General features: G+C 46.3%; 1 protein-coding gene across 5 annotated transcripts in view; it reads right to left on the reverse strand.

The window, feature by feature from the left end:
• Positions 1-550: 550 nt before the first annotated feature.
• The window catches only part of MAPKBP1 (mitogen-activated protein kinase binding protein 1), a 288826-nt gene continuing 275273 nt past the window's right edge, over positions 551-14103 (reverse strand). For 3 of the 5 annotated variants that reach the window (XM_082275307.1, XM_082275304.1, XM_082275305.1), the window contains 4 exons: positions 13206-13486; positions 9730-10719; positions 2494-2579; positions 551-2051 (listed from right to left, as the gene is read on the reverse strand). In XM_082275307.1, coding sequence (XP_082131433.1) covers positions 1749-2051; positions 2494-2579; positions 9730-10719; positions 13206-13486 — 1660 coding nt within the window. In that variant the 3' untranslated portion in view covers positions 551-1748. The remainder of the gene's footprint in view (positions 2052-2493; positions 2580-9729; positions 10720-13205; positions 13487-14103) is intronic. The other 2 variants (XM_082275306.1, XM_082275308.1) reach the window with 2 other exon arrangements.

The following is a 14103-nucleotide window of genomic DNA, read 5'->3' on the forward strand; positions in this document are numbered from 1 at the left end:
GACAGTTTGTGTGCTGTTTAAATCAACTCAATTGCAACATGAACTGGGGTCTGAAAAAAGAATTGGAATCTGTTCCTTGGGGCTCATAAAACACCTCTTCGTTCTGCCAATGTTAGGCAGATTGGTTATGAAAGGAAACACTACCGTGAAAGTTTGGCTGCATTGATTTACAACCACTGAGCTGACCTCATCCATCTTGCAGGACTTTTCATTTTGAAAAGTAAAGAGGCTGTGACATATTTAGAACAGAAGCCAAAAAAGTATCATAAAAATCCTTGCTATAAGTTAGGTCATTTGACTTTCCAGGATGCCAGCAAATGATCCTGGGTCCATCCCGATACTGCTCCTGGAGAGATGAGGCATTGACCAACAGAATTGTAGTATCCATCCGCAGTACTCATAGCAGGGGATATACATTAAATCAGCCCTGCTAAGCACATACATTTGTATGATGTAAGCCTCTCCAAATCACTTTATTGGATTTTATCCTCTCAAGTGGTTGTATATACAGCAGTAAGGACAACCCTAATTATTAAGAGCAGGAGTGGATTTCTAAGCAGAGGGTGACATTTTGGTTTAGCCTGTAAACCTCTTTTACATTTGTTTAAAAACAACCTTCCACATTTTTTTTTATTTTTTTTAAAGTGCACATACCCTTACATTAAGGTGTAAACGCGAAGAATTTAAATTTTTAGCAGAACAGAATTATTATGAATGTTTTAGATGAAAAAAAAAAAAAACTGGAGCCAAACAGTAGCTGGAACTGTGTAAATTGTCAGGTCACAAAAAGAGAAGGGAAAAAAAAAAAAAAAAGGCCCCAGGCTTAAATAAATTGTAGGCCTTTTTATACCGGTCACAGAGAATAAAATTATTGCCAAAGGGTTTTTACTGCACAGTTAAGTTAATCAATTTACCTTAACTGTGCCTGCTATAACAAAAAAATGCCACAACATGGGAACCTGTAAGAATTAAAATGGTTAAACAATGTAAACTCTTTCAGCTAAGTGATGGATATTGTAGTGACAGCACAGAGGGATCTGTTGACACACAGCCAGGCAGCCATTTTGAAGATCCTGAGAATATGTCCATCAGAGACATTCTGATTTAACTGCTACATTGAAAACAGTCTTGAGGAGCATGGTCTTCTGCAAAATGGGCACCTCCGCTGCGGACAATTAGTCAGTCCACGTTAAGGCAGAAGAAGACATCTTGTGCAACTCCTCCCAAGATCCTTTGCCAAAACAGGTTGCAATTCATGTAAAAAAGGTCAGCTTCTGCCCACACACACAAATAAAAGATATAAAACAGTATCACGGGACAAACTCTTATGGGAGCAAAACATATGAAACATAAAACATTTAAATCAATAACTTAAAATATATAAAGCAAAGAATATAATACTTAGTTCAAGGATTTTTTTTTTTTTTTTATAACGGTTAAAATGATCCTTAAAAGTTCTGCACACCTGCAAGCAACTAGAAGCAGAAACAGAACTTAGTTGGCCCAAGCCAAAATGTGACCATTACTAAAGACCTCAAGTGCTGCTGGTCTGAAGGGGGTTGCTGGAACAGATCCATACCAGCATTAACCCCTGGTTGCTGGTTTTGTGGATTTAAATGACAAAATGTACACCTAAAGTTTATGGTAGTGTTTCAAAGTCTTTAAAAAAAGCTTTTTGGCTTGCAGTGCATTTGATGTAGAACACCCTTCCTAAACACTGACCCAAAACGCTGCAACCCAAAGGTGGCTTAGAGTTTCTTATCCATCCTCTTCTCTACTGCTTGTAGTAAAAGTTCAGAATATTGCTGCAGCAGGGCAAGAGTCTTATCATCCCCCAGGTGCTGAGAGCCATGAGCATCTGAAGTGTCACCATCCACCTGAAGTTCAAGGTTTTCTCTGCACTCCTCTAGTTGTGGAGACGAGCCTTCACCTATATCAGTTTGACTCTCTTGTAAGGAATCCAACTCTCTCTTCACAATGCCAAAGGTTTCAGTCAAAAGGCCTGCCATCTTGCATCGGTCCTGAGTTGTTTTAGGGTCAGAGGTTGTCACCTGTGGAAAGCAAACAAACCATATGTTTTAGAAACCGGTGTCGCATAATGTTTTAGCGCTGTAAAAAGGTCAACATCAGACAAAAGTGATTTTGTTCTTTTGTATGAAGTAGGAAAGGGTTTCAACTTGTTAGATATTGTCTGTGATACCAGTTAAGAAAATTTCTCCTCAATTCTTATTTGCCAGAGATAGTGGCTAACAGAACAGGAACTTCTCAAATGGGCCTCCACACCGCAATAAACACACCGACAGAGGTTCTAACCTTCCTGCTTTACACAAAATCCAAAGAAATGATTTTGATTGGATACAAACTTTGGTTGTCACTTTGGATTATTTAATAAATATTCATGATGATTACATTATTGCTATGTTATTTGAATTTGTATTTATTATGTATTTCTACAACCAAATGTGTGTGAGAAAACAGAGGACAGTCACCTACCGATCGATAGAGACTGAGGGCTCTCCTTAAGCTGTCCTGTAATTCTGAAGCAATTATTTCACACTGTTGAAAGCTGACTGGTTGTGCTGAAAAATAGAAAAAAGCAAAGCGTATAATTATATCGTTTTTAACAGCACCATCTATAATCCTAATCTATGCACAATGTAACTAGGATATACATACAGTATACATAGAGAAAAAAAAAAAAAATTAAAGTGTCAGTCTACCAAAGATGTATATTTCAGTTCTGAACAGTCGCTGACTTAAAAGAGTAACTGTGCTTTGCTCATGCAGGGCAAAGCAAAAGGTTCATTTTAAATGTTGGACCACCGTCCTGCATATACTTACCTGCTCTTCATTCCCCTGGCAATCTATCCACCACCAGGAACAGAGAGAAAACTGGATTTTTGACTTACCGTAAAATCCTTTTCTCTTAAGCTCATTGACAGACGCAGGACTGATATCTTGATATCCGTAGGGTTATACTGCCCCCTACAGGAGAAGGACACTAGGCAGGAAAAAAGTTCTGGCCACACCTATGGGCAGTCCCAGGGGGTATATCCTCTCTCTCCCTGCATAGGATGTCAGTTATGTAACAAAGCAGTGTCAGAGACTCATACCAACCCAACTCAAAATAGAGGGGCGGGTACTGCGTCTGTCAATGAGCTTAAGAGAAAAGGATTTTACGGTAAGTCAAAAATGCAGTTTTCTCTGTCGCTCATTGACAGACGCAGGACTGATATCTTGATATCCGTAGGGACGTCCCAAAGCAGTGCCATAAATGAGGGTTGGGATAATAGAAATAAAATCCAATCCAGAAGGCCAAAACAGAGCCAACCAGAAGAACAGAGGACTCATTGAACCAAGCAGATGAGACCCACCTGAAAAAAACAAAACCCCCGAGGTAGACCAAAGGTCCCCTCAAACAGCGGCCTGCAAAACCTTGCGGCCGAAAGAGGCATCCGCCGATGCCAGCACATTAACCTTATAAAATTTTGTAAAGGTATGAACCGACGACCAGGTAGCCGCCTTGCAAACCTGAAGCACCGACGCCTGATGGCGGAATGCCCAGGAAGCAATAAGAGCCCGAGTAGAGTGCGCCTTAACAGGGAACGGAGGAACCCGACCCTTAATAAAATAAGCCTGCACCACCGTCTGTCTGATCCATCTGGAGATCGTCGCGGCAGACGAAGGCAACCCCTTTCTAGGGCCATCCGTGATCACAAAAAGTGAATCAGCCTTACGAAAAGAGTCAGTAGTAGCCAAGTACACCCTGATCGCCCGAACCACATCCAAGGAGTGTAACGCAAACTCCCGAGGATGACTGGGCTTAGGACACAGGGAAGGTAACACAATATCCTCATTCAAGTGAAAGTCGGAAACCCCCTTAGGAAGGAAGGATGGATTCGGACAAAGAACCACCTTATCCCTATGAACCACCAGATAGGGGGAACGACAGGACAACGCGGCCAGTTCCGACACCCTGCGTGCAGAAGTGATAGCCACCAAAAATGCCACCTTCTGGAATAAGGTAAGCAAGGGAATCTCCCTAATATTTTCAAAGGGAGGTTTCTGGAGAACCGACAACACTAAATTAAGATCCCAGGGCGGCAAGGGCGCGCGCACCGGAGGAGCCAGGTGCCGCACCCCCTGGATGAAATTCCGCACCAGAGAATGAGTAGCCAGTGGCCTCTGGAAGAAGATCGCCAATGCTGAAACCTGACCCTTGATAGTGCTCAAGGCCAGCTTCTGCTCAACCCCCCGTTGCAGGAAGGCCAATATCCGAGCCACTGAGCAAAAACGTGGAGGAACCCCGAGGGACTCACACCACGCGATATAAGACTTCCATGTGCGATGATAGATCTTTCTGGAAGTCGCTTTCCTCGCTTTAATCAGAGTAGGAATAACTGAAGCAGACAAACCCCTGTCCTTCAGCACCTGGCTCTCAACAGCCAAGCCGTCAAAGCCAGCGATCGTAAAGCAGGATGGAAGATCGGTCCCTGAGACAGCAGATCCTCCCCCTGAGAGGAAGTCGCCAAGGAGCGTCCGCGACCAGCCTGACCAAGTCGGCGTACCAGGCCCGACGAGGCCAGTCCGGAGCCACAAGGATGACTGGAATTCCCTCCGCCTCTATCCTGCTAAGAAGTTTCGGCAGCAACTTGAGAGGAGGAAAGGCATACAGCAGCTGATACTGCCCCCACGGAGCAACCAGCGCGTCTGCGGCGTCCGCCCGAGGATCGCGGGAGCGGGCTGCAAACCTTTGCACCTTCCTGTTGAGCCGAGATGCCAACAGATCCACGTCCGGGGTGCCCCAATGAAGGCACAACTGGTGAAAAACCTCTGGATGAAGAGACCATTCCCCTTGATCCAAGGTCTGACGGCTGAGAAAGTCCGCCTGCCAATTTTCCAATCCCCGGAATGTGAACTGCGGAAAGAGCCGGAACAAACCGTTCCACCCAATGAAGAATGCCGGCCACTTCTACGGACGCCAGAACACTCTTGGTTGCCCCCCTGGTGATGGACATAAGCCACGGCCGTGGCATTGTCCGACTGAATCCGAACCCGGGTAGCCCCGAAGATGCTCGATCCAGTGAACCAGGCAAAACTTGATCGCTCTCAGTTCCAACACATTTATCAGCCACCTGGATTCTTCCAGGGACCAGAGCCCCTGAGCAGCCAGAGACTTCCTGGTCCGCTCGCTCAGCCGGATCCGATTGTCCAGGGAATTGGGATTCCGGTTTCATTTGAGAAGAATCTCCTTTTGGAGAGCCCGCGTATAAAACTGAGCCTGCGGAGACTCCGTACCAAGGAGGAGGTCGTCCAGGTAGCCCAAGAGCGATATGCCCAGCAGCTGCAACAGCACCAGAGCTGGGGCCAAAACCTTTGTGAAAACCCGGGGAGCTGAAGCGAGACCAAAGGGTAACGCCACAAACTGATAATGGTCCTCTCCCACAGCAAAGCGCAGAAACCGCTGGTGTCCTGCGTAAATGGGAACATGAAGATAGGCATCCTTGATGTCTATGGATGCCAGAAAATCCCCCTGATGCAGGGAGGCCACCACTGTGCGAATGGCCTCCACTCCTTGTTGCATCAAGTCCTGCACTGCCCCCAACAGAGCCGCTAGGCGATTCGGGGACAGTCGTATATTGGAAGGGAAGAACCGCACCGGTGGAAGTGATCGAAACTCGATCTTGTATCCCGACCGTAGGACCTCGTGAACCCATTTGTCTTGAATCCTGGAGAGCCACGGGTCCGGGAACCGGCGAAGACACCCCCCCACCCCTGATATGGGTGGGGGCGCACCTTCAGGCTGAAGCGGTCTTATCCTCAGGTCTGGAAGGACCGTATTTTTGCTTACTAGAGCAGGGTCTCTTGAAACCCCCCGGGGGGGGGCTTTGGAGGGCTTCGCCTTGTCGCCCGCCCCGGAAGAGCGAAAAAACTTCTTGTGAGCTGAAAAGGAAGGTCCCTGTCTGCGACGAGGTTCCTTACCCTCATTAGCCTGTGGTAGAAAGGTGCTCTTGCCCCCAGTGAGATCTTTGATAATCTCATCCAAGGTAGCACCAAACAGGCGATCCCCTTGAAAAGGGAGATCAGTCAAGGCTTTTTTGGAAGCCTGATCCGCCGACCAGCACTTCAACCATAGCATGCGCCGGAGGACCACCGCCGAGATGGACACACGCCCCAGCAATGGAGCAGTGTCCAGTGCGGCGTCACAAACAAACTGTAGCCCCTGCACCATCTGCTCCAGCAAATCCGTCACGGCAGGGGGGAGACTTCTCCCCTCCAGGTCATGGCGTAACAGCTTGGCCCATTCTGTCAACGTCTGCGAAACCAGAGCAATGGTAAACACTGGCCTCAAGGCCGACCCTGCCAGGGAGAATATGGAACGGGACACAGATTCCGCCCTACGATCAACCGGATCCCGAAAGGATGGGGAATCCTCCAACGGGATAACAGTAGCCCTATTTAGTCTGGAAACCGGCGGATCCACCGAAGGTGGCACCGTCCATTTCTTAAGGAGGGACTCTTCAAACGGGTAGCGCCTAGCAATCCGTTTGGGCATCCCAGGGGGTCGTTTTGGACGGACCCACTCCTTTTTAATGATATCGTCAAAGCATTTGGGAAAGGGAAACCCCTTCGCCACCCTGGAGGGCTTGCGAGTGCCAAAGGCAACTTCCGTATGAGCTGCATCCGCAGGTGCAACCTCCAGTTTTAGGGTCTCCCGGAAAGACACAATCAGTGCGTCCACCAGTGCCTTGTCTCGCGCTATGGCGGAGTCAGAAAGGTCATCCTCACTATCAGAGGAGACGGGATCGCGAGACAGCAGCCCCAGAGGAGGAACCCGCAGCAGCAGCGATTGGCTCAGGATCAGAATCTGAGGCATCAGATAAGACAGGGGTAGGCGGGGGTCGCTTTTTAGCCCCCCATCCCTGACAGGCCACCTCCACCCGGGACACAAATGACTCCAGGACCGCCGAAAGCGCATCAATGGTGAGCGGAGAATCGGAGGGCCCTGCGGCCACCTCGAGGGGATCAGGTGGGGACACATGTGCAGCAGGGTCCATGGTAACACCAGGGGAACCCGTCAGCAAAATATGACAAAATTATAAAAAAAATATAAACTTTTTTTTTTGCAAAATGTCACCCAGCGCTGCAGCACCCCTCAATGGTCAGACAGCGTGCCTCGAGACCCCCGCAGAGAGAGAGAGAGAGAGAGACCCCCAAAAGGCTCACCACACGATGCACCAGAGTTCAACAGGACTGCTCTCAGCGTTTGTCTGCATAACAAGGAAGTCCTGTGGAGCAATCTTCCCGGGTCCAGGGAGGGGCTCCGCCCCCTCGCACGCCCTCAGTAACTCCCACAGCTGCCCAGCTCTGCAAACAAAATGAGCTGGGTGTACCAAGATGGCCGCCCTCATGAGCCACATAAGGGACTCCAAACAAATGGCGGCCCCGTGCGCTGCGGTGGGAAGGGGGGTCCCCACATCCACTAACAGACGATCGATCGGCAGGTAGGCCCTGGGAAGCCAGGGAGGAAGCCCCCCGCACAACAGCCGTCCGCACTCGGGAACCCCCCACCCCCTTAGCGGCTTGCATGAACGGCTAGCCACCCCACACACACACAAACACCCCCCTCGTAGGGGGGAAGGGAGGGGGGAGAGGGACACCACGGGGGGAAGGGAGGGGGGAGAGGGACACCACGGGGGGAGGGTGCACAGGGGAACAGAGGGGAACCCAGATTAGTGTGGGTCCGACCGTCCCAGGGAGGGGCCCGGGTCCATCCCAGAGTCAGCCATGAGGAGCAGGGGGGAAGCATTTACTCACCATACCGGAACAGAGCGGGCGCCACTCCAGACAAAACCCCTTGCCGCCCAGTGGGGGGGGGGGGTGTCGGCCAAAGGAGACGCTGCGACTCGGCCGTTGACCGGTCGTATGCGACTCGGCGGGACGTTTAACCCGCGGGCCAGTCCCCGTCCAGCGGGACTATGTCGCGGCCGACCCAGCGCGGAGCTAGGGCCTGCACGTGCTCGTAGGCCGGCTGGGGTGACCACTGGATCTCAACATCCAGCCCGTCGCCCAGATCCGGCATAATTGCTTGAAGATCTCACAGGAACAACTGGAGAAAAAAGCTAACTAAAAAAAGATTTATCTAAAAAAGCTTGCCAGGACCAGATCCCAGCAAGGAACTTAGGTCCTTACTCCTGACTAGGCAGAAAAAAACTGACATCCTATGCAGGGAGAGAGAAGATATACCCCCTGGGACTGCCCATAGGTGTGGCCAGAACTTTTTTCCTGCCTAGTGTCCTACTCCTGTAGGGGGCAGTATAACCCTACGGATATCAAGATATCAGTCCTGAGTCTGTCAATGAGCGACAGAGAAATTCTGATACTTTTGGGTATAATGGATCAAGTGAATGCTGCTTAGTAATTGTTGCTCAGGCACCAGCACCGTCATGTCACATGGTAGTGCGGAGTGTCTCCTCAGCTCTACGAGCTGGAAATGACTGGGCCGAATATCGGGTGATATTGGCCAGTTCAATAGAAACCAGGCGTTATGCGGTCCGATTGTACGGCAGCCGGTCCAACAGAATCCTGATGAACATCTGGCTTCTGTCTAAGGGGCCTGACCGAAAAGTTTCTGCCGATCAGCAACTGATTAGTGCTCTCAGCCTATGATGAAATACCACCATGAATTAAGTAGTGTGAGGGGGTCAGTCTTAAGGACTCTATTTCTAGTCTTCAAGAGATATAAGAAGTCATGCTCAGATTCAGCCCAGCACATAATATATCCTTTTTGGTGACATAACCTTTATGCAGTTTGACAGGTGGGCACATTTCCTCCACTTACAATGTACTTATTTCCAAAAGTTTGATCACTTTATTTCAAGTAAATTTGACTTATTGCATTTTTCCCCCACTGTAATTGTCAGGGCTGTATACAAGGCTGCCAACTACAATAACCCTAAAAGAGAAGTGTGCGCACTCATACACTCGAGATCCAACAGCTGTGCAATATATCTTCTTCAAGTACATGCACAAATCCTTCTACTGAAAACATAAGACAATATTATGACACAATGATGACAGAACTGCTGAAAACACACAGTGAGAACTGGATGTAGTTATAAGAACACCATGGAAGAAAAAGTCTGATCAGAAAAAAATAAATCAGTTTCAGTAACTCTGCTAGTTAAAGTGGAACTTTACCCAGAACAGCTTGATAAAAATAATGTTCTTTGGCAAGAAAAAAAACATTCCAATAATAATAACTATGCTACCAAAACTAGTGTGTGCTGTCAATTGCCTCCAGCATTGCTCCGGTTTCATCTTGTGGGAGGCTGCCATTTTGCTGATGCCCAGAGTCCCTTAACAGCAGTAAATCTTTAGGCTGTCGGCAGATCGGCCTCTACAAATTCAACACCGTGCCTAAAAGCAGAGCACAACTGAGCATGTGCAGGGTATGTCAGCGTATTACTGAATTTTAAACCGTATAGATGGTTATTTTTAATGTTTTACATAGCTATACCTGCAAAAGGGGTCAGCCTGAAGTGATTTAACAGGACCTAATTTTCTGACTAAAGTTCCACTTTAAGGTGATAGTAAGTTATTGTCACAAACATTACACTTTGAAAACAGGTCTGGAATGCCCTAATAAATACAAAACTGTTGAACAAGTAATCCAATATCCCAAAGGTAGCCAAGGAAGTAAAGGGATATTAAAATCACGTGCCTCACCATTTTTGGGATGGTTTATGGAACAAGACAGGTGTGAACAGGACGAAACAGGCCAGAGACTGGACGAAGAAACATGAGATGGAGCTGGGAGGTCACCCACACAAATAGGAGACAGAAAGGGAGATACCACCAGGGGTGGACCTCTTTGCCCACCTGGGTTCAGAGTTGATGCTGCATTTAGTGAGGGAGATCTGGGTCTAATGGTTTCAACAGGACACAGTCCTGAATGATTGTCTGGAGTGTGGCCAATGGTAGAGGCTCTGCCTCTTGTGATAGGTTTAAGGATGTCTGAACTAAAGTCTATTTTGTCTTGCGTTGGGTTCATCTTCGTGTTAACTGGGCTGATCTCTTCGGGACTCCCTTTCGTATAACCAGGGCTTTCTAACGGACCTTGCTCACTTCCTCCAGAAACTTGATTGTCAGAATGACAAGTTAAATCTGTAAAAGATAATCTAGGTTTCCAGCTACACCCTGGTGATCTAGGTGATCTTGGAGACTCCATATCCAACGTGCTTCTGCTTCTACTAAAGGAAAGCAATGGCCGATCAGGTAGAGGCTTTCCAATATCCAAAGTCAAATGTGCCCGGTTCTTTGACTGAAAGGTCTTTGGTGAAAAGTTATTTGCACTAGGCTGCAAAAGAGGTTTAATAGCTGCATTGTCCTTTATTGCTGGATTGCTCTTCTCAGCGTCTGTGTTAGATACAGTGCCCACGTCTGCTTCACAAAGGATTTGCTTTCCATCTGAACCAACTGATGGCTCCTGTGTGTCCCCGAGGTTTAAGTTTTCTCCAACAGAGACACTCCTAGAGATCTTGGCGATTGAACTTGTTGTTGGGTTCATGTAGGACCTGCCTCTAGATGATTTTACATCCTTGACCTGGAATGGTGAAGGCTGACACTCCACTTTCATCAGTGTAGCTGGCAAAGTCCGACGATGACTGGCTTTCTGTTCCTTTTCTGCTTCAGTCTGAGTTTGAGGACGCATTTTTACTGAAAATATATTAGAGCAAAAAAGAAATGTTATTAACCAGTTAACGACCGCCCTATTATAGCTTTACTGCTACAGGGCGGCCGCTCTGTACAGAATCACGTATTTACGCGCGATTCGGCTCTTCCTGGTAGTGGAGCACGTGCCGCTTCTGCTGCGATTAGTCACAGCAGAAGCTGATCTGCAGGTGCCCGTCAATGGATGACCGCTGGGCACCTGCTGATCAGCGGGAAGACACACTGGACAGAGCTCAGCATATGTAAACAATGCAGAGCTCTTTCCTGTCAGCAAGGATGTGTTGGATTTTGTTTCCCTGCAAAACAGGGGAAAAAAATCCAGCACATCCGTTCATGAAAGCAGCACACTTTACACACAAACACTGGTTAGGCACACATTTAACCTTTTGATCGCCCTACATATTTAACCCTTTCCCAGCCAGTTTCATTAGTACAGTGAAAGTGCAAATTTTTAGCACTGATTACTGTATCAGTGTCACTGGTTCCCACAAAAAGTCAGTTAGTGTTTGATTGTCCGCTGCAATGTCACAGTCCTGCTAGAAAATTTCTCATCTCCGCCAAGTAAAATATGGGATACCGAAATTTGTAGCAGATTACACAGTAGCCTAATTTTATGAAGACATTTTTTTACATTTTTTTATTGGATAGGATTTATAGAAGTAAAAAAAAAAATTGCAAAACTGTCTTTTTTTTTTTGGTTTATAGAGCAAAAATTAAAAAAAAACGTTGGTGATCAAATACCACCAAAAGAAAGCTCTATTTGTGGGAAAAAAATGACAAATGTAATTTATGTACAGCAATGCATGACTGCCTAATTGTCAGTTAAAGTAGTGCAGTGCCGTATCACATGAAGGGGGTGGGTAAACCTTTCAGAGGTCAAGCGGTTAAAGAAACCATCTTTTTATCAACATTCAGCTGCCCCTGTTGTATGATTAAAGCAGTATTAAACCCAAAACCAAAAATTTTATATATTACAGCCTGCCAATCATTAGAAATGGTGGCTGCATTACTTTTCTTTTTTTCCCATTTTTTTCCCCTGGAGATCTGGCCAGAAATGCACTTTGGGGTTGATTTACTAAAACTGGAGAGCACAAGATCTGGTGCAGCTTTACAAAGAAACCAATCAGCCTTCCAGAAGCTGGATTGGCTACCATACACAGCTGCACAAGATTTGTCACTCTCTACTTTTAGTAAATTAGCCCCTTTCTGTATTAGAGTGCCTACATTCTGGATGAAGGAGCAACAGAGACACCTTTGGACAGTGGCATTGCTAGGGTAGTGTTCGATATACTAGCAGATATAGCTACACTAAACAAGTTGAAGCCAAACTCCAGATAACACTTTTTTAAGAAGTTACAGCAAACTGTTTTTTTCCCCTTTGGGATAAAGGTTTCCATAGATAAAATTGACCATTGTAAGCACCCCTGTCAGTGGTAAAAGATTTGCCTCTGCCCTCTAACTGTTACATCTGTAGGACAGCTTGTTCTGTTGAAAAACAACAGACTTACTGGCCAGATTGCCAAGTGAAAATGAAGAAGGCCCCCCACATCTAAGAATTGGTAAGCTGCAATAAAATTAACGTTTTCTCCTCTTTACCAGTGGTTGGTAAAGAGGAGATGGCCACAAACAATCATTACCCCTGTTTCATTCTAGGGTTAAGGAAAGCTTACTCTTTACCAACCACTGGTTCTGACCCATGGTGACATATACTTTCTACACTTCCTTGAGGAATTGTAACGTTCCATGACAGAATTTGAACCAAAAGGCACTATATTTGACTTCTTCCTTTGAGAATGCTAGTTGCCTAGCTGCCAGTATGATGCTTTGACTTCAATGCTATCGGAGTCACTGACGTGGAACAAGTATAGCAATAAGATATTATGACGCTAATTTACAGTATGCTTGTTCCAGGACTGACTAAACATACTCAAGTCATACACAGTCAGGCATCTATTATTTTTAGGAGTTCTGCAATACTTTATATAGTATGGGCAGCTGGTGTTGAAGCAGCTGGTGTAAAATCACTATTCCACCAGCCAGCTTTGCAAACCCAATCTTAAAATTCTATGCAAACTATTTTGAGGATACAATTTCTCCAGCTCTTTTTGTGTACGCATTATCAATTCTGCAAGAACGGATAGACTAGAACACCTGCCAGGAGTAGCTGACAGAGGAAAAAGTGCCTGAGACTTTGGAGTATTAATGGTAGGGGGCACTGGGCTCAGGGATGTCTATGCCCAACAACCCTTCTGCTATCACCATACACATAAAGCAAAATATTTGAAAGAACTTTAAGTAACCTGTTTGCAGTTTGCTACAGCATAGTGTAGAAGATGCCTCCATAAGTGATTAGAAATGTAACCAAATTACCTTATTTTTCATATTGGCAATTTCTTAGCAAACTAATACACGTTGAAAACCTTAGAAATAACACATCATTCTTCTTAAGGCAGTTTTATTTGGCTGTTTACCTTCATGCACAAGATCATGTACAGACTGTGTCTTCCTCATGTTGGACACCACCGGGGAAAACGGCCCTACTTTTCCCATCTTGATTTCTGCTGGCTGTTTCCGCTTTCTCTGATAGGTTGGTTTAAAAGGGCTGGCACCTTCTTGATCTGCTACGTTGCGATTTTTTGCTTGATAGTCGGATCCATTAGCTTGTGTGGTGTACAAAAATGGATTCTGGTTATTACTGTCTGGACTGACCTCCTGGTCAGACATTTCTGTGGCACAAACCCCAGGCTGGTTCCTAACAAGGCAAAAAATCAAAAATGGAATAAATTGGTATTGCCATTTCAGGAGCCTTAAAAAAAAAAAAAAAAAAAAAAGGACAATTACTGGAAATGTTTTTTTATTGTTTAATTTTGGTTCCTCCAGAAAACCCCTGTCATGGTATGAATAAAATTATTTATTTGAGTCAATTAGTTGACAAAAAGTCTAAGAGGCATTAGAAATGTGAACAGATTGCTGGAGGAACTTTCCAATGCAACCTTGACATGAAGGGCCAGTTTGGACGTTCACAACTATAGACCTTAAAGCGGACCTTCACCCTCTTCCGCTACCTTCCTCCACTCCTTCCATCCTCTTTCTATATTGGGCATTTTTTTTTAGCTAAAAATGTCCTGCCCCACCTCCCCAGGCACGTCAGTCCCCAAAGGCGAATTACATGCACATTGCTCACTGTGCCTCCCAGAATATGTACGTCACATATTCCAGGAGGCACAGCCTTTCATTCAGAAAAGGAGGAGGGGGCCAGCCTATTAGCACATCTTCGAGAGGCCCGCCTGCTGAACCAGGAAGAGCCAATGGGCGTCTCGATGACATCAGAGAGAACATGGCAGCGGGATGGAGCTGAGGCCGGGCATG

This window comes from Pelophylax lessonae (genome assembly GCF_965119305.1).
Source record: "Pelophylax lessonae genome assembly, chromosome: 13".
In the NCBI taxonomy this organism is placed as follows: Eukaryota; Metazoa; Chordata; class Amphibia; order Anura; family Ranidae; genus Pelophylax; species Pelophylax lessonae.